The 20,806-nt window shown below is 40.6% G+C and overlaps 1 protein-coding gene across 24 annotated transcripts in view; it reads right to left on the bottom strand.

The window, feature by feature from the left end:
- mub (poly(rC)-binding protein mub) overlaps positions 1 to 20,806 on the bottom strand; it is a 53,629-nt gene that overhangs the window by 12,376 nt on the left and 20,447 nt on the right. For 20 of the 24 annotated variants that reach the window (XM_041775384.2, XM_041775387.2, XM_041775388.2 and 17 more), the window contains exons 2-7: positions 9,816 to 10,469; positions 1,224 to 1,280; positions 1,038 to 1,154; positions 854 to 947; positions 616 to 779; positions 360 to 479 (exon numbers count right to left, since the gene is read on the bottom strand). In XM_041775384.2, coding sequence (XP_041631318.1) covers positions 360 to 479; positions 616 to 779; positions 854 to 947; positions 1,038 to 1,154; positions 1,224 to 1,280; positions 9,816 to 9,914 — 651 coding nt within the window. In that variant the 5' untranslated portion in view covers positions 9,915 to 10,469. The remainder of the gene's footprint in view (positions 1 to 359; positions 480 to 615; positions 780 to 853; positions 948 to 1,037; positions 1,155 to 1,223; positions 1,281 to 9,815; positions 10,470 to 20,806) is intronic. The other 4 variants (XM_041775386.2, XM_017167483.2, XM_017167486.2 and 1 more) reach the window with 1 other exon arrangement.

Genomic DNA, 20,806 nt, shown 5'->3' with positions numbered 1-20,806 from the left:
GGCAGAAACACAATATAGAGAAATAGACAGAGAAATATGTATATAGAGATAGAGAAAGATTATGGTCATTTAAACTAAAGAGATATTAAGAGGCAAAACAGAAAGTGAAGACGCGCAATAACCAAAAAGATAGTTGGACTGGATCGGGGCGAAACCAAAGAGATACAAAATTGTTTAGCTGGACATGTGGACATGTGGGGTCGGTTAAGATAGAGACAGAGAGCGAGAGAGAGAGAGATATATATAGCTGCAGTGGCTGGCAATAGAGTACACAACACTGTTCACTGATCTTAACAACACGTTAGCCTGTTTTATTTTTTTCGGTGAAAACACATTCAAATGTGTATCATCATACATACCTCTTGTGTGGGCACTGCATAATTTCCTTGAATGGTGAAGGCCTGTCCATTGGCCAGGATGACGGGACCAGTCACCTGCGGTTTTGGTCGGTACGGGATGGTAGCACCGCGTGGCGGGGACTGTGGAAAACGAAATACTGGTAAGTAAATCGAAGATCGAAGCAAAGTCAAGCCAATTTAAAGCCTTCTTTAAGCCTAATTAATATAATACAAGGTGCCTTTTAAAAGGACTGTACTTCTTTTATGATAGACTTACCTCCAACATGACAAGACATATCTGATAGATGCACTGGGTGATCTGCTCGGCACTGCCGCTCAAGGTAACCGCCCGCTCTGTGGAGTTGGGCAGCATTTCACTGGCCACTTGAATGGAGCAGCCGGTGGTCTGTCGAATTTCCTTGATTTTTGAGCCACTCTTGCCTTTGTAGAACCGGGTTCGAACGTATAAATAATGGCTTTAGTGCTGATCCAAGATCATACGAGTTAAAACTTACCAATTAACGATCCACATTGACTGGCGGGCACAATCAATCGAATGGGTATTTGAGTTTTGCCAACTTTGCCTACATCATTGAACTGCGAGCACCACTGCAACGGGTCAGAAGTTAGTAATGTGAACTGGATATTGGGGGGGTGATGGGGGTTCTATTGTAATTGCCACTTGTACCGCACACATACCTCTTCGAACTTCTTTGTAATGAGCGTAAATGCCGAGAAGATTGCATTAGTTGTACCAGACACAGTCACAATGCGCTCCGGGCATGAGCCATCCGAAATGTTGATTTTGGCACCAGACTGCAAAAGAAATTGGAGGGATTAGCTTAGGTTGCTTAGCAGGGACTTTGAGTATACGGCCAAACTTACCTCTTCACGAAATCTGTTGACAATTTCACCCTTTTTACCAATAATACTACCCACTTCCTGCAAAGACACAAGAGAGAAAGGAAGAGGAGATGAAATATGTATTCGAGTTGGAAAACATGTTGTAAAGTAACTTTTAAATGCTCTTAAGATGTATATTCTTGCCTCCCGCCCCGAGGCTATCAACAGTCCGGACATTGAAAACACTTTATGCCAGTGTTTTCCGCCACCGTCGCCTGTCACCGACGAAGCACAAATTTGATTAAATATTAAGTGATATTATGCCGGAGCATATACACACACACACGAGGCGGCGGGTGGTGTGTGCGTGTGTAACTACTTTTGCATATTTAATTGCCACAAAAAGCAATTCACACTCCCCCTCCCCAGTGGCAACCAGAAAACCCAATCCCAAACTCGTACCCAAACCCATTTCCCTTTCACAGTCAGTCGTCCGTCGTCCAACGTCCGTCTGTCGACTCTGGGACACTGTCGCACGTAATGAAATTTGCGGCCAGCGCGTTTTACGCGTTTTAATTGATTGTAAATATCAGCACTGCCGCAGCCATTCCTGGGTTCCAACAAAAAAGAAAGGAAAAACCTCTGTCGAGAGGAGGAAATTTCAGCTGGCTTCTGAACAGAAATGGTTTTAAATCCCCACAGCCACGTGGGTAATTAATATATCAATCATTTTTAATAAGCAACTGTTTCATCCATCACCGGAATAAAGCTCAATGCTTTTATTTCACTCCTGATGCATTTATATTGTTATAAAAATAGATGCTGATGCATTTAAAATTAACGAAAATAATAAAAGAAACAATTATAACTTTTAAGGATAGGTTAAAGCAATATAAAGTATTTTTTAGCTATTTTTTAAAGCTATTTAAAGCATAAATTGTAGCAGGACTTTTATAGAACAATTTCCATGTACGGATTCAGCCTCTAAACTGTTATAAAATCAGGGAAATTTAGTTTCTTTATATATCTGTGTATATATTTTTTAAAAGAATTCTGCTTGTCTTGTGTGAAATACTCCCGTCTTGATTAATGTGGATTAAATCGGCCAGCTAAGACCCCCTAAGTCAGCCATGAAACCCAACTGTTTCTTGATATATTTATAAATTAATTTATAATAAAGCGGAATATATTACACTACACTGCTTAATAGTATATATTATATATTTTGGCATTTAAAATATATATACACCATTTATTAGGGGAATTGTACCTATAGAATATACAGTATTGTTGGTAATTTATATAGAAATAAATTGCTCCCACCTCTATTTATTTAAAGTCTCTTGATAATTTCCATTTAAAATGTTTTTCTACTCCCATTTGGGATTCAGAAACATTTTATTTTGCCAATGCTAAAATGTTGCCACTTGCAGCCATTCAATTTGTTTGCCATAAACCATAGCGAACAACCTTCACAAATCCAAAGTGCAGCAATCCATTGTGACAAAGGGGGGAGGGTGGGCCGCCGAAAACAAGCGCACCCAAAAAACCCAACTAATACTATACATCTTTTGGGGCGGCGGCGACGGGCAGTTTGCCAGACAAAATGCAAACTGGGCAAAACAATGTGTGAGTACGAGAGAGGGGAAAACTCTGGTGTCCTCGCGCGCCCCTCCTTGGCATTATCCGGATTTTTATGCGCCGTTTGCATCTTGGCCACTCTTCGGGGTAATATTTATGCCCCCCATCGACACAACAACTACTTGAATTTATTCGCAGGCATAGATATTTATTGTACACAAATGTCAGACCGAATTGGCATAATTATTGGCGTAATTATCGTTGGACGCCAGCGACCCGAACTCAGATGCGTTTTTACGCCTGTCTGCCTACTCGGTGGCCTGTGTGTAATTTATGGGACAAGATTCGTGGCTGTAAAGTGTATCTGCGTATCTGCGTATCTCAGTATTTGTATCTGTATCTATATCAGCATCTAAGTGCGCGACGGTGGCCTAGAAGTCCCTCATAACCATTCACGTTGATGGCTGGTCATCAGCGCCTTAGCCACGACGGTCTCGGGCCCCATCATCATCATTAATAATGTGGCCAAAAGCCGCGCTACCCCTGGCCACCCGCACCGCTTTCCATTCAATTATCCCCTTGTGTGATTGCAAGCCAGTTCCGCTCAGAAGTTTGCGCAATTTGCATAAATCGGATCTGCCGGACATCACTGGACACCCGCTGTTCCCCGAATTTTCGGGACTTTCACTTGATTGCATTGATTCCTCGCCCATTTTGACCCTCGACGAGTCGGCTCCTTCTCTATAATCCCCCCCACTGCTGTTCGCTGATCTCCCTCTCCCTGTCCTGCAATTAAATTCCCAGCATTCCGGCGTACAACTCCGACAACAATGAACGAACACACAAGCGCATTTGGCATTTTCGCATTTTCCGATTTTCACATGCGTGCAATTTTCGTATGCAAAAATCACTTTGCGGTCGAGCCGGCACATTTTTGCCCAGTCTGTGTGGTGTGTTGTGTGTGTGTTGAATGTTTTCAGTTAACATCACAATTCGGATCGAATTGAATGTGGTATAGGTTGGAATAGGATTGAATTGCTTCCCTTTATTTTGTGTTAAATATGCATAGGAAAAGTTGACATTCAGCAGAGGCACAGGCAGCTCTGCTCTTTCATAATGCAAGAATTCCCTTTTGTGGTCAGGGAATAGAAGGTTTTGCTCCCTTTAATGGAATTTGTTGTTGTTTTGGAGTTGGAGGATTATTGCAAATCTGTTGGTTGCCAGTTAACAGTGATGATGTTTCAGAGAACTACGCGTAAATGTAAGGATTAAATAACAGGGTTACAGATGTGAGGAGATTTAAGTTAGAAAGAGCTTTTTATCCTTTTAGCTTTAAATATTCTAGTATTAAAATCTGTTTTTAATTAAAAACCTGCTCCAGCTTTCTTTCAAACTATTTTTATACATTCTTGATTATCTTTCCTTTTTAAAAACAAACAACAAAAAAGACTTTTCCGCAAAACTTAATCTCTCTATAATTCAACAACTTATTCTTTGTTGGTTTTATCCTGATATATAGAGCAATCTTCCCCATTTGCAGAGTAATATTTTCGAGTACCACATGATAACTCTCTAATGGCTTTTGCACATCTTTTGTATTTTCCCACACAATCTCCGGCCAAGCGCAAAAATTTTGGCTAGTTCCATTTATCACCATAAGATGGAACATGGAAACATGGACTGCTCCAAAGATTATGACAAATAACAATGGCCATTGGAGACCAGGGGGAGGCCAGGCACAGACAATAACAGAAAACGCATTAAAGTTGAAGTCCAAAGAATGAACAACGCTAATTGTGGGGCACAATAAAGGCTAAAGCTGAAGCTGAGTTTCATTGCGTTGACTTGAAGGGAAGATGAGGGGAAAAATAAAAAAAAAGAGAGGTTTTGATGTTAGTGGAGCAGCAGACAGTAAAGACGGTGAAAAGAGAAAAGAAAACAAACTTGGCTTTTAGCTTAGACAACAACCCAAAGCAGCAGCAGCAACGACAGCAGCAGCGGCAGCGGCAGCATGACTTGTTTCATGTTTTTCCCCTTTTAAGCTCTTTGTGAATTTTGGTTTTTCAAGTAAGAGAGCCGGCGTTGAAAATTTGTACAAAAATAAATAAATTGCAGATACAAAAGAAAACAGCAGCAGCAGCAGCAACCAACAAGCAACGGCCACAGCAACATCAGCGGCAAACAATCTCTGACAGCAATTGCAAAACCGTGAGAACCATTTATGGGAGCTGGCATGGCAAAGGAAAAATGCAAGAAAAACTTGCAACAAATGTTGGAAAATGCAATGTGACAAAGGGGGTCGGCCAGGAGAAGTAGGGGGAAGGTATGAACATACGTACACATATGGCCTGCTGTGGCACACATGTGCTGCTCCCCCCTCTCTCCCTCTCCTACACCTCTTTACAATAAATCATGCAACGCATTTGTCGCCCTGCAACGTATATTTTCTTCTTTTTTTTTGGGAATTTCAGCATGTTGTTGCTGTTTCTGGCAGCAAAACGCAAAAAAAAAAAAATGTACAGTTAAATTATTTACAATTTGCCAGGGCCAGATGCAGGACCAGGGCCATGCCAGGCCACGCAGCAAGTGCAACATTTTTAATTTGATTAAATAACGAAAACAACGCACGGACGAATGGGAAATGTCTCCTGCAGGCATTGGGGGAAAATTCGGAAGCTGCTGCTAGTTCAAGTCAACAGTTTAAATATTTGAAATTGGAAGGCAAAAAGAATAAAGAAATACTATAAAATTTTAAGGAAAAGAAAGATTTTTTATAGTCTTATTTAGTTTATAAAGGCCTTACGCTTGATTATATCAAAATAAGGAATTCACAATGCCTACAGATAAATTTTTCATTTAAACAGGAATTTATAAGAATATTCCCCTTATGTATTATCAATCTTTAAAAACCATTAAACAGATATCATCATGATTACACAACTATGTATATGTTTAGGTTCTTTCAAAAAAGAGTTAATTAAAATTAGACAAGAGCTCGGGAAATGTGGCAGACTGCAATGAAAATTCGCATAAAGGTGCCGTCCGTCGTCGTCGACTTCGTGCAATTTCACTAATTAAAAATGCATGATTCAAAAATAAGAACAACAACTGCAAATATCTATGTCTACCGACGCGGATTGCCCTGGCAATTCTAGACGCGAGAGAGCAACCCACATTTTCGTTTCTTTTCTATGCAATTTGCGGATGGCTGCCAAGAAATAAAAAGGTGAATAGAAAAACACAAAAGCCCAAAGCCCAGGGCACACCGAAACAAAAGAAAAAGGTGTTTAGTTTTTGTTTCTTCGTATCTATTTTTTTATTTTTCCACACTCTGTCGCTCGATTGCATGGCAGAGTGAGTAGTTGTTGCTTATTTTCCTCGCGTTTCCCGTTTTCATTTTTTTGTTTTCATAAATTAATTAACTGCATCACGACTTTGGACGCGACTGCAAATGCAACTGCAACTGCAACTGTGACTCTGACTCTGACTCAGACCCAGAGACCGACTGTGACTTTCTGCATGAAACTAATAATAAGCCAAAGTTAATTAGAGACGCAGGAAAATATCAAAAATACTCGAATAACAATGGCAACTATGGCGGTGCTAATGGCCTTGCTCTACTCCCAGCCAAAGGGCGCCACACGATTGCCTTCTGGCTTGTTATAATTGCTTCTTTGTCTATAAGGTCTGATATATGTTATCTACCTCTGCTAATAAACATTTATTCCATTTGCTCATTAATAAATAAATTGCATTTATGGGAGGTTTATAAGAGATTTATGCGATGAGGAGATGGATAAATTATGAAGCTTTAAATTGAGTTAATAAAATTGAGAAAATGAAGAACAAGTTTTAAAACATTTTTTAATGGCTTTCTTGTGGTTTAATTTATTTAAATAATTGTATACTAACGTATGTTCACAGCCTATTTAATATATGATTTATAGCTTTCTTTATGGTTTTAAAACATTTCTTAATGGCTTTCTTGTGATTAAATTTATATAAATATTTGTAAGTTTAATATGCTATACTAAGGAAATTTCACATCCTATTTAATATATGATTTATAGCTTTATTTTTTATTATTTTCCAACCTATCCCAACCCTTAATCTCCCTATATTCCCCCTCAACCTACCACAAATTCCTTACCCCTCTTTTTTAAGCACAATTAAACAATATCAGACGAATGTGTCGCCTAGACTCGTGTTCAAATCAATTTAATGCCAACTCAGTTGACATTATATCGCTGTTTATTTGCGGCTGTCGGTGCTTTTTCTCCTTCCTATTTTTTTTCTGCCTTTTTCGCCACTTGATTTGCATTGCGCTTCAAATTTATTCACATCTGCGCGGCAGTTGAAAAAATCGCATAAATCATGCTAATCTATAACTATCGATCAAGAGACTGACAACAACAAAACGACAGCCTTAGTCTGTCGGCGCCGCACAAAAGTGTCTTGGGAATTTATTGCCCGAGTCCTTGTGTTTGCTAGCAGCAGAGAGAGGGGCAAAAAAAAAATAAAGAAAATCTCAGAAAATGTGCAGAATTTACATTTACAAAATATTTATTTCTCTCTCTCTCTCCCAGTGCTTTAGATTGCGTAAAAGCCAAAAAGTGCGCAATTATTCATGAGATCTACGGAGATCGGTGAAGGGAGATGAGAGATGGATCGACCAGGTAGCCCGGATTTCCACCCTCTCTTCCCCCCCTTTGACAGCTGTTTTGGCTTTAATTCGCTTTCTTTGTCTGGCTGGGATCTGCTCTGCCGTTTCTGCCATAAATTGTCGCGTCTAAACACATTTTTGGCCTTTTTGCCAATTTTCAGCTACACATCGTGTAAAGTGCCCCCCATTGCACTGGTCGCACTGTCGCCTTATCTGCACCTGTCGCTGCCTTTCAATTGCAGCACAGGCTACACAGGAGAGGAGGATGGGTGTAAGGGTACGAGTACGAGTACGGGTCCGGGCACGGGTCCGGGTATAAAAATAAAATCCAACAACGGCCGAATTTATAATTAAATCGATGCCTGGGCAAAATCCAAAGCTGAATATCAGCTTTTTTTTTTGGTTGTGTGGGGAATAAGGCTAAAGAGATAAATGACAGCTTTGCCGGCGCTCAACACGTGCTCGGGGGAGCGGGACCCCGTTTGCTGCCTCCGTCTCAGCCTTCTCCCAGCTTCTGGCCAAGATCTCTCGAGTGGCACAAACCTCTCATCGCATCTTAACTCAAAAAACTCAACACAGAAACAACAACATTCGCCGACACTATGGATTTGCGTGACAGCCTTTTCTGGCTGGCTGGCTAATGTCGTTGAATAATAGTTTTTAATGGCTGTTGACTGTTATTAAATAAATAAGCAGCTATTTAGTGTCGGTTTTTCTAGCTCTTTGCTTAATGCCGCTTTTATCTTGAGTAGTTCGGCGACTGCCATGAATCACTGGCTCACGGCAAAGAAGCTGCTGCTGCAGTTTGATGGCAAACAATATCTTTTGTTGGCTTATCATTTTGGTTTTTTGGTTATAATGGAGACCCGAGACCTGAGTAAAGTGGCATCATCTGCACACTCTAAGTGGTGTCGAGTTTGGAATAATTTTTTTACAAATACCAGCTTTAATATAAATACACCACAATTTGAAATCTAGAAAACAATAAAGTACAATTTTATTTCCATCTACCAACTAAGCAAAAAAATGCATGTTGATATTCAATAAATATTATAAAAAATCCTATGAAAACGTAATGAAAACTATTATCACCTGATTTAAAATCAATTTTATTTAATATTTCTGTTTTTACTGCTTCAACTCTCTATTATAGAAAAAAGAATCCCCGCGGGGTATTTATATTGGGAAATTGCAAACATTTCCCTTGATTAAACCGCTCTTGGCCCCGATTTGCGGTTAATATATATATTTTAATATTTAATTTTTTTCTACTTGTCATCTGTTTTTTTCCGAGTGGTTTAACTCGTTGGCTCTGCAGGCTATTTTGTCAACGATATAAATTCCTACGATCCTACATCCTACCTACACACACCATATTATATGTATTCATTTGCACATAATGTATGTGTGCTCGTTTGCATTTTGTTGTTGTTGTTGTGCGCAATGAAAACAATTTATAAATTGATGTATTTTATTTGCCTTTTGCTTTTTATTACTCATATCTGGGAGCCGTAATGATTGTTTAATAGCCGATGCCTTACTACGTCTCCTCCTTTTTATGGCCTTGTATTTATATCTCTACGAACGTATGTATATATTTCTCTGGTACTGACTCTCTCCCCGTGCTCCTCTTTAATTTACCTTAAATTGCGATGGCATAATGTGTGACGTGGCGCGTATTTAATTTTAATTTGCATACAAAATGCACGGGTTAATTTATAATTTTTTACGTTATTGTTTGCTCCTCTGGCCCAGGTTGCCTTTTGTTGTTTGTTTGCCCCATACTCGGCGCTCTCTGCCCGTCTCTCCGCCTTATTGATTTTTGTGCGAATTGAAAAAGAGGTCTATAAATATTTAAGATGACAGAAGTCAATGGTGTGCACAAAAGCGTTCATATTTTAATAGACATTTGCAGTCGAAAAGCGGGTGTGGGTGGAGTCGGAAATGCGAGTTGAATAGCCCACTTTGGGGTCGGTCGATGTCACTGCGTTAGAGTGACTCTTAGGGATTGTTTTCAATCAGATATGTCTGTTCAACGTTCAAAGAAATTATCCCCTATCTCTGGCAGTGACACTTTTCAAGCACTATTAAAATAAAGGATATCTCTTTTGGCCAGGGAAGCGAGAGAGAAAATCTAGGGAATTTTCAGTTTGACTAAGTTGGTGAAGTATGGCTTCAGATATTAAAATTCTATTAAAATTTGTATAATATTTAATTTATAAAACGTTTTTCTATGAACTTCTTGTAAGAAATGCACCTAAAATTCTTAAGTTTGAATTCAACCACCCCCCAAAATTTATAAAATTAATCTAATTATTCTCAAAAATTAAATTAGGCAAGTTTTAGAAGTCTTAAATTCTAATTGATTTTATAGTTTTCATACAACTTACCTTTCCTTGCATAATCAGCCTTATTGTGAGTGTCACCGATGGATCCTCGTGTTTAATGGACGCACCGCCCGCACTGCTGCTCGTGTTATTGTCTTCCATGGTATCTATTTTGCTGCCTTTGTGTTAACGCGGTTGAGATGAAAATGTATCTGGGATGTGACCGGGCTCAGAGAGAGATCGGTCAGTATCTCAGCAGTATCTCTTCTGTTCTGTCTTTTGAGTATGTGTGAGGGGGGCACGGCACACCTTGCGTTTGTTTATGTTGCGGGGCTTGTAAATATATATATATATCCTTTGCTATATACCAATCATAGATGATCGATACATATACTATACATATATATATAGAGATTTTGGCTACTTTGCTTGTATGTATCTAGATCGAAACTAAATTGGTGGTGTCTTTTGCTAGTCGTACTACGTTGTTGGCTTAAGCTCGCTGCGTTCTTCTGGCCGCCTTGTATCTTCAGTGTGTTGTTATTTTCTCTTTACTCCTCTTGTATTTTTCTTTTATAAAATGCAACAAATAATCACGGCTATGAAAATATTCCTTGTGTATGTATTTTTTTTTTATCTTTTGTTTGTCTTCAGAGCTTTCGTAAATTTATTGTTGAGCAAGAATACTGTTGCTTAGCTGATGTATATTTTTTTGGGCTGCAACGAGAGAGACATAAATTGAAATAAATAATTACTACTGTGTCGAAGAACATACATAAATCGTTTTAGAAATTTCATTTGCCATTTCTGGCCAATAAATAACGAAATTAGGCAAATTAGTTTTATGCACAAAATGCCGGCAATGCATTTAATCACGTTCCCATACAGAGTTCACGACTTCCGGCACTTTTGGCAATGCAACAACAATGAGGGACACAAGGGGTCCTCAGACCAGCCTCGTTCATCCATCATCCCATCCACATTCACATTTTTCTGGCAGAGAGTTGCAGGCCCCTGTCCTGGGCCTGTTTGTAATTTTGATATGAAATTTTTCCTCCTCCTTAATTTATTTTTTTTTTTTTTGAACCTGCGCCAAGTTTTTCTGCATATTCCAAACGTACTGCGTATATACATATATATTTCTGTATATATAATATTGATGTACTCCTGTTGGGGCATTTCTTACGCTCGAAATCACTTCATGTGCAATTTAGTACAGATATCCCCGATACACACATCCCCCCGCGTGCTGCCTCCATCCATCCCAGCCTCCATTTTCAAGAAATTCCCAGCATAACTCGATGTATTCGCTGTACATAGGCATATGTGTACGGGATATGTACAAATGTTGCCGGCAGCATCGGCAGCAGACATTCATTCCCGGGGGCCCACAAAAAATATTTGCGCAGCGACCGACCAACGCGATGACTGCGAAAAGCTTCCTGTCATTTCCCATTTCCCAGCAGCTCCATGGAACTCGGTCCTCGCAGCCGACTTGCTTATGAAATTATGCGCACTAATTCCCCATGTAACGCTGGCTCAGCTCACCTAGACAGAAAAAGCCAGAGACCGCGAGGAATACAACTCCGGAGCTTTTAGCTCTCAACGTCCTCTTCTGTACGTTCTGCCCCGAAAAAAATGCGCATAATTTGTACGAGTCTGCCGCACTTAACATTCGACAGGATAACTATAGTGGAGGGGAAAAAAAAAAAAAATAGAAAATAGAATAAATACATATGAAAGCTGAACCAAGCATGGCCATGCCTAATTTAAATGACCAAAGGAAAGTCGGTTAAAGGTTATGATTTTTCAGGAAGGATAAAATAATAGTAAAACAAGTATTATTATAGTATTAAAGGTTTTTAAAGAGTAGAATTTCAATTGAAAAAGCCCTTTATTATTATCCTTTACTGCATCATTACATATATACCCATTCAATAATCAATAAAACCTACTTATAAAGGGTTCTGGGAAGACTTAAATTTGTTTCTAGATTCCTAGAAAGTATTATAATATTTCATAAAGCTTAGAAGAAAACTCTGATCTATTGTCAGGAGACTCGAATCAAATTTATTTCAACTTAAACATGCCTAAACGCTGGATTTACATTTCCGCTAGAACCCTTTGAAGGATCTCTCAGCGAGCCGCCCGCATCAAAGATGAAAGTAAATCAGAAATTACAATTCCGGCTCGCATGAATATCGCCCCGTTGTCCTTTACTCCACCGAGACCACTTTTGCCAGGCAATATGTAAATGGCACCTACAGGTATGACAATGGGAGCCACCCTGGGAAGCCAGTCACTGGCTGAGTAGGGAGAAGTTGATACCTATCCTGGCCTCTCCCTCCCCTCCTTCCACTCCAACTCCGACCGCCAAAGCCATGTTAATATCTATTGCTCGGCACGGGGGAACGCCCGCAGCGATGTCTTAAGGTGGCACACCGGGGAATACCGCAGTCGCAGTCGCAGTCAGAGGAGAAGGTGCTGGAGCAGGAGCAAGAACTGAAGCCCAGCAGGAGCTGGCAGGACAACAATGACAGCCGCTCTGGAAGCTGTGGCCACACACAATGGAATGGAATGAAATGGTGTGGGGATGGAGATGGGTTGAAAATGGGGGCTGGGATTCCAGGGGAGAATGTGGCAGGAAAGTGTCCGAGGCAAGTGCAATGAAATAATAAGTTCCGTTGCAAGAAATGTGCATTCTTTGCATTGCCCAGACAGGATGAGCTGAAGAAAAATGAAGATGTCTCGGCAGCTCCTTCCTCCTCTCCCACTGCTTCGTCTCTCTCAACTCATTATCAATCATACGCACTGTCTGACGAACAAACTGTGGCTTCGACTCTGACTCTGACTTCATCCTTAGTTTTTAATGACTTTTTCTAGCTGAAGATGAAGATGGAGATGGAGTGGAGTTGGAGTGAATGAGGTACTAGCATAACTAGTTTTCTTTTAATTAACTCGACATATAAATGCCAATGTCTGTAATGGCAGAAAAACCAGTTTGCTTTCTAATTTTCTTGCTTGGCTTTCCACACGCAGACACACACACACACACAGGGGAGCAGAGTGTGTGTGTTCACAAAGATTTCTAATTTCCTGCAAGCCAGAGAAAAGACAATGCCACAAATCACAAAAGAATTTTCACTCATCCTTCTGCTGCTGTTTCTGTTTTCCTTTGGCAACTTCATCAAAGTTGGCAAATGGGAGTAACCCTGAACATCATCAGCTCTTCGTTCGTTCGTTTCCAAACTCATTTCCATACTCAGCACAGTCACTACTCTCTGGCGTTTCGTTTCAATCAAAATTTCTGCCAGAGCAGGACAGCAAGTTATGGTTTAATAAAAGGAAATACCAACCAACAACTGTAGTCTACTTTGGGGCAACCATACCCGGAAGATTTCTCCTAGGCGGGCAGAGGCAGGCGCACCTTTTGCCAACTTTTTCAATTCAATTTTGGGCATTCCCCACCACAAATAAAAATACAAAAAAAAAAAAAAAAAAAGTAAAGAAATAAGGGAGAAAAAAACAAATACACAGACACAATAAATGCTAAATGCTGAACGTGACACACACATGCCTCAAAAGTGCTGTCATGTGCTCGGCGATGAGATGAAGAAATGGAGAATCCCTTCTCCTGAAGAGGAGGAGGTACGACTTTTGTTGACGCCGTTGACTTTATACGTCAATTTCATCGCTGTCGTGAGGAGTTTTCGTTCCGTTTATGGCAGCCCAGGGAAAATGCGAGAAGAGAGGCTGGCTGGGAGGCTGACTGGCTGGCAGGGCCTCAAAAAACAAACATCAGCGGCAGACGGAGGAGGCTTTCGCCCCTGTCTTTTCTAGTCACCAGCCTCGGTTTCAGTCTCAGTCTCAGCCTCAGCCTCAGCTAGCTCCCATGTCAAGTTGTCGTCGGTGGCAGCGTTGTTGTGGCAAAGTCAACCGCACCATCATCATCACCAGCCACCATCCGCATCATCACCCTCCTCCCAGTCGTCGCAGTCATCTGCTGCCTTCAACAACATTTTTGTTACACAGCTCACCTTGACTCTGCAGGTCGATTTTTTTTCGCATCTCTGAAGAATATTTTCTGTTCAGAACTGAGATTCTAGCCATTTTCTAGGTTTTTATTATGGATTTTATAAATGGTTTTGGTTAAAAAGAGAGCATTATTATAGCAATCCCAAGAGATAAGCTTAAAGCCTTTGAAACATTGGCGCACATCCGGCAACTCCTTGATGTAAAATTAATTTTTAAAATTAATTATGCACATGTGCAGCTGCTGTCCTATCAAGGGGGTGGTGCTGGAGTTGTGGAGCTCTGTGTGTGTGTGTGTGTGTGTCTCTCTGCAAAGGTAGAGTAGCCCGGGGGCTGCGACAGCAAAGAGAAAACTCATTAAATTGCATAATTATGTGTACACACACGGCCTGCCAGCCTGCGCCTGCCTGGGCCACACAAAAACTTGTGTCGTCTCTTGTAATAATATTAATATTAATAACGTAAAATACTCAAACAAACTTGCGAGTCGAAAGTGGTCAAGGGTTTCTCTGGACTGCTCAAGCCCAAGCTGCTTTTGCGTTCAAGATGGAGCTCTGGGTCCCTTGGCTGCACTTAATAACATTTCGGTCATGATTTCCGCTCCTCGTCAGGTCGTCATAATTTGATTTATGGTGCGGTTGCATCCACTCACACAAACACACAGAGGGAGAACTTTAAAAGATTTTCTTCTCTCACTTCAAGGGTTTGCTTCTTGCCGCTGGCCCTGCTCAAACTCAAAGTTGTGTTCTGGCCATTTCGAGCAGTCGCAACTTAGTGTTGCAGAAATATTTAATTGGCCAAGAGAGAGAGAGAGAATCGAGTTCGGGGCAAAATTATATAGCATACTTATGAGAAAAGGGGTGGGAGACCAAATGCCTGCGCGAGTGCCATATTAATTTGTGTCAAATAAGTAAAACGCAATTAAACGCACATGTCATCGCGTGGGCAAATGGCCAATAACCAAGCCGGTGAAATGGGGAGGGAAGAGTGGGTGGGGTGCAGTGGGACCCACAGCATCCCTGTTGCCATGAAATCGATACACACACACACAAGTCGAGCCGAGCTCCATTGCCTTGCAATAACAACTATAACCATAACTGGGGAACAGCAAACGAATCGTTGTCGTCGGGAATCCCTTAATATGATGACCTATTAAAATTACTCTGCGCCACACATAACATAACCAGACCAGACCAGCCCAGCCCAGCCGGCAAAACAATCTTTTCCATGCCTATTATAGCATTTCTATAGATGTTATTCCATAGTTTTCCATTCCAGCATGAAATTCTGTTTCCCTTTCTCTCTCTCTCTATTAATGGTAAAATGATATTCCCTGCCAGTGAGTTTCGCTATGATAAAGCAATTATTGGCCATCAACAGCGAGGAAGGGCAGAGGCCGGGCTAGAGGTGAGTACGTGAGGCGTTGTCGTGAGTGGGTTACATTATGGTATACAGCCTTTGATTGTCACGTGGCTGTCACTTCCACTCGAGAGAAATCCCCCAATTTAATTTCCAATTACTTTGGCTTAGGCCGGGCTCTTCTACTCATCTAAGCTCTCTCTCCCCTTCCTATCAGTTGAGGGATTTACATATTTTTGGAAGGGACAACACAGCATCACCAGCATCTCCTCACGTCATTCCGTTTTAATGACTTCAACTAAACTGCTGGATTAGTAAATAAGGCTCTGTGCTAGTATATTATAAATTTTCTCTCGAGTGGCCCCAAAATGCATTCATCAAAAAGGTTGTCACAGGCGGCTTTCACTTGGATTTGATTAGCAGACTCTGGGACGGAATTCTCTGAATATTTGCGGCTGTCTTTGATTATGTTTCTTTTTTTATGCTGACCCAGTCATCAGTTTTGGGACAGTCTAATTAAATGTCACTTCATATTGCCTGACATTTAAGTATCAAAATATATGTACATATACGAGTGGGTTTTGCTTCTGGCTGTGTCATATAGATCATCATATCGTTTTGTCTTTTCCTTTGACAAAACACATGTCCACATGGCCATCATCATCATCATCATCCGCAGGAGAATGGATGATAAAGGCTGATGCTGCTGGCCAGGATGAAAGATGATGGAAGGAGAGATGAAGGCAAAAAAAAAAAAGTTGCAAGGAAAAACCTGTGCCAACATTTTTGTCACTCTTGTCATTGTTTTCTACATTGTTTCTCTGTCTCTCATATGTTTGTATGGCTGTGACATAATCCTTAATCCTTCTACTTTATTGTGCATTTACATTTCCATTCTGCCAGTCGGTCCAAATCATTTCCAGCTCTCCCTGAATTTCCCTCTCAACATTAAAACTGTCTGTCCCTTGTCCCGTGTCCCCCCTCCTGTCGCATTTGGGCTCTTTGTTGTGGCACCGCCATACGCACAGTGTCAGCAAAAAGTTCACCAACAAACAGTCTGCTCGCTCGCTCGGCATCCTGATAATAACTTTAATGAGGCCACTGCAGCTAAATTGTCCGCAATTCATGTTTATAATTTGACTTTTTGGACGGATTTCGGGTGCGGTGCCACATTTTAGGGATTTGGTGACCTGACAATAACTAATGTTTCCTAGCTAAAAAGCTTGTGTGCAGAAATTGTGGGAATGCTTACTAAGAGAAAGGGCCGTAATTATTTGGAATTATTGCAACAATTTTAAAAACTTTACTTGTTTTGAGTGATAAAATATGTGCAAATAATTTTATTTGGAATAAAAAAGCAAATAAGAGTAGGAATTATATTAAAAGTTCAATGATTTTGTTTAAATGAAAATCCTATCCTAATATTCTTTACTTTAAACAAGATACTCTACGTTATTTAATAAACCATAACTCTTCACAGATTTTCCCTTCTTCCTTTTAGAATTTTTAATTAAGTTATCCTGCTGTTTGCCATCAATTCATTTAGCTCGCTCTCTCACCTTAAGACCCCGTTAAGAAATCCCTCATTTCCGCAAACCTCCTTCTTGTTCGCCCACCAACAACGCGGTCAATCACATGATGTTTCCATGTTTTTCTGCAAATTATCTGCCCGGTTCCGCCGTACTGCTGTTGCCTCGTTCCGTTCTGTTGTCGTCGGTTGTCGCCTGCGAGGCACTAAGTATCTGCCAGATACATTTTCTTTGGCTGCAGATTTACGCTCTGCACCCTACACTAATTACAAATTGCAGCATGTAGCCTCCTGACGCCGACAGTGCCCAGTGCCAGTGCCTCTTCCACACAGAGCAACGAATTCTCGCGTCTCATAAATTAAGTAGGCCACCCATAGACAAGTGAATGCAAGCAGACGCCATCGCCATCGCCTCCACAGGCCGCCGCCTCCTCCTAGCCCCAGCTCACCTGGTGCAGCTCAGCGGGCTTAGGTCCAAGATGGAGGCGCATCTTTATTAACGCCGACGACGTCAACGGGGCGAAACATTACAAATGTTGCCACGCAAAGGGGGGAAAAAAATAGGAGAAAAAACAAACACAGACGGGAAGAACATATGGACATGCACCTGTGTGTGGCAGGTACACCTGTCTTGAGACATCGTCATCGTCTGCTTGAAGAAATCTTATTAAAAACAAGAGGAGAAAAAACTACAGAAAAACTAGAGAAAAACTTAGAGAAAAATATAGAGAAAAATTTGAAGAAAAATGTCTAGAAAAAAAACCTAGAGATATAGAAGGGTAAAAAAAACCCAACAACTGAGTGAAAATATGGCTCATGTTTGTTGTTTTTTTTTTTTTGCGTGTTTCTGTTTGTTGTTGCAGTAGCGGAAGACACCGTTGCAAGTCGCATAAATTACACCCCCTTTTCCGCGCCTTAACCCGTTTCCTTGCACCTCTCCTCTTCAGGGGGCATTCGCCTTTTTAGCACCCAAAGATGATTATGCCAAAGCGTGAAATGCGATTTGCCGTGCCATCATCATCATTATCATTCATCTCCATCCTCATCATCATCATCATCAGACATCAGCCATCAAAGGCGGCGTTAATTTCTTAAACAAGATTCGTTTGAAAGAAAAAAAATCCAAGAATTTTTGCTTCATTCGTATATAGGTGAAGTATAATGGAAATAGAATTGGAGTTGGCAAAAGAATAAAGGAACTATAGAAACTTTTAATTGACGAGGATGAGTACAGCTTAATGGTTGGTGAAGTATAATAGCTTGAAGAAAGGTAAAGATTAGTTCAACAATGTAAGAGAAATAAAATAAAGATATTTATTACTATTATTATTACTGAATGAAAATCTCTGGCAAAACCAATCAGTAATCTTTATCTACTGAATTCGTACTTGGGAATTTTAAGCCCAGTTCACTTCCTCCATGAACCCTTATATATGTATTTCGTTAAATATAAATATAAACCAATATAAAATTCTTAGTTGAAATAGAATTAAATCAAATTGCTAGCTGGAAACATAACACCAATCAGCAGCAGAAATCGACAATGCAACCACAAGCAATCTTCAATCGGTGATTGCAAAACCACAATCAATTTGAGTTAAAGGGGAAACCCCTAACCCCCTCAGTCAGGCTTTGCCTTCCGAGGCTGGTCATTAATTAGCTAATTGCATGTAACTGACCGATCTCGTTATCCTGGCGCTAATTACAAGCACAAATTTGGCCCAGGAAACAGGATGTTGCATCTGAAATCCGTGTGTACAACCATCCAGTTAGCCTGCAGCTAAAATCGTTGCAACAAACACATACTGAAGGGAAGCTGCAGAAATATGCTTTTTTCGGGCCCCCAAAATATCCGGACGAGCGACAAGCATCTCAATCTCCCTCTGTTTGGACCCCATCCATCTCCTCACCTTTGGTTACAAACATTTTGTCGGTCAAATGTCATCGGGATATACACTCTACTGAGGGGGCGTGGTCGAAAATGTTCAACTTTTTGCTGTCCACCAGCGTTAGTTTACATGGCAACTAACGGAAAAGCGGGTCGGAATGGTCGAAGGGTGGACGTGTGGAAATGGGTGAAAATTTGAGGGGCTGCGAGAACGAGAGCTTTTCATTCTCGGCTTTTATGCAACAGTGCACTTTGAAAAGTATCTGTCAGTACAAGTCTAACACACACACCCTACACACACACACAGACACACACACACACACTGTCACTAGTATGGTTTCGCAACAACAGAATCGAGAACATGAACCCAGTCAGCATATGAAAGTCGCTTTAAAAGGCATTAAAATTCATTTAGGTTGCCATCGCAAAGCCCCGGGGCCACAAGCCAAAAGGGAGGAGGAGCGGGACGACGAAAGGATGGCATCGATATTGAAATTTATGCTACAGATTTAACTAATAATGCAGTTAAATCCTGTCAGACCAGACCAACTTGGAAGCGGAGCTGTAAGTAAAGCAATCACACGCTTCATAAGCCAAGGCAGACGCGACTTTGTTGCCTGCGGGGGCTGTGTGGGTGTTTGGGTGATGGGTGTAAGGCGGTGGGTGGTGGGGTCTGCTTACTGGTTTAGGACTGGTTTTAGGTGTAGGTGTAGCTACAGGGGGTGGGTGGTGTACAACAAACACAATTGAATAAGCGAGGCAATCAATCAAAATACAAAATCTATTAAGGAACAGGAAGACGCAGACATTCGCCTCGAAGCAAGTTTCCTCGATGCTGTATACAGTGGGGCCAAAGTGAGGAATTTCAGGATATGGTATAAGCTAGGAAAGCATACATTTGATCAAGTAAGAAGCCACTTAACAAAATAACCTATAAGATCATGTCTGAAACAATAACTCTGATGTCTTAGGGTTAAATCTCAATTATTTGCACATATTTGATTTTAAAACTCCAGGAATTATGAATTATTCGAATTTTCCTTTTTATCTGAATTAATAAGTCAAAGCTAGCAATAGAAAATAACATAAATACAACCATTTATAACTTTGTTTCTGTCTAAAGCTATATGCAGTCTCAATGATAAATATACCACAGAATAGTATATAATTAATAGTTTTATAATTGGGATTAGGTAATTAAAATTTTATATTGTATATACAGAACCTATCCAACCCATTAATATTTATTTTTGTATACAAAACTAATCAATGAATTTATTTACACACATATACCCCACAGAAATACATTCAGAATATCAATAAATAACAATTCATCATCTTTGTTTTTCGATCCATGGTATATAATAATTGGACTCCAACTAACTTTAAGCCTTAATGAGCTTGGCACAGGGACACTCAATTCCAATTATAAAGCGTTAGAAAATCTCCTCCATTCATTTTGATCGAACGTCGGAGCTAATTTAAAAACGTTGCAGCGCCAACTAAATGACATAAATTAATAATTTCATCGCTTTTGTTAGCAAAGAGAGTGAGTCCTCCTCTGTCGCTCCGAAATGGAGTCTGAAACAAAGTGCTTTCCATTTTAATTTATTAATTTAATGATGGGCCAGGAGGCAGGCAGGGGCAGAGGGAGATGCATGGAGCTGTCGAAGCTGTCGAGTGGGGAAAGAAATTGCCTTGCCAAAGCAAATTTTGAATTTTTAATTCAATAAAGCGACAAAAATGTTTGCCTATTGCCGAAGGAGCTGGCTCACTCGCTTGCTGGTTGGCTCTTGGGCAGGAGTTGTGTGCCAGGAGCAAGGATATTTAGCGCGACAGTCGTTGAGGCCATAAAATTTAAGGCAGCCCAAAAAGTTTTGGCTCTTGGCTATTTTTAGAGACAAAATATGGGCAGTACATTAAATTTTCCGGGGGTTTCCCCCCAAAAGGGACGAGTGTGAGTTGAATTTCAGGGGCGGAGGCCAGGACAAACGATGTCTTGAGGGCACGGCGAAAGCGGCAAAGTCATAATGCTTATTGGATTTGAGCTGGCCAGAAATATAATTATGGCTTAGTGAAATAAAAAAAAAAAAAAGAGGAAATCTGTGGGGAAAAGGAACGCAATGGCGGAAAAAGGAATTTCAATTAAAGCGGCAACAAAAATATATATATGCGAGAGTATATCAGGATAAATGAATCAGAGCTGGGCAGAGGCGAGCAATATATATTTTGGGATTTTTGTGTGCG

This window comes from Drosophila kikkawai, chromosome 3L (assembly GCF_030179895.1).
Source record: "Drosophila kikkawai strain 14028-0561.14 chromosome 3L, DkikHiC1v2, whole genome shotgun sequence".
Lineage (NCBI taxonomy): Eukaryota > Metazoa > Arthropoda > Insecta > Diptera > Drosophilidae > Drosophila > Drosophila kikkawai.
This window is presented reverse-complemented; position numbering and strand designations above follow the sequence as displayed.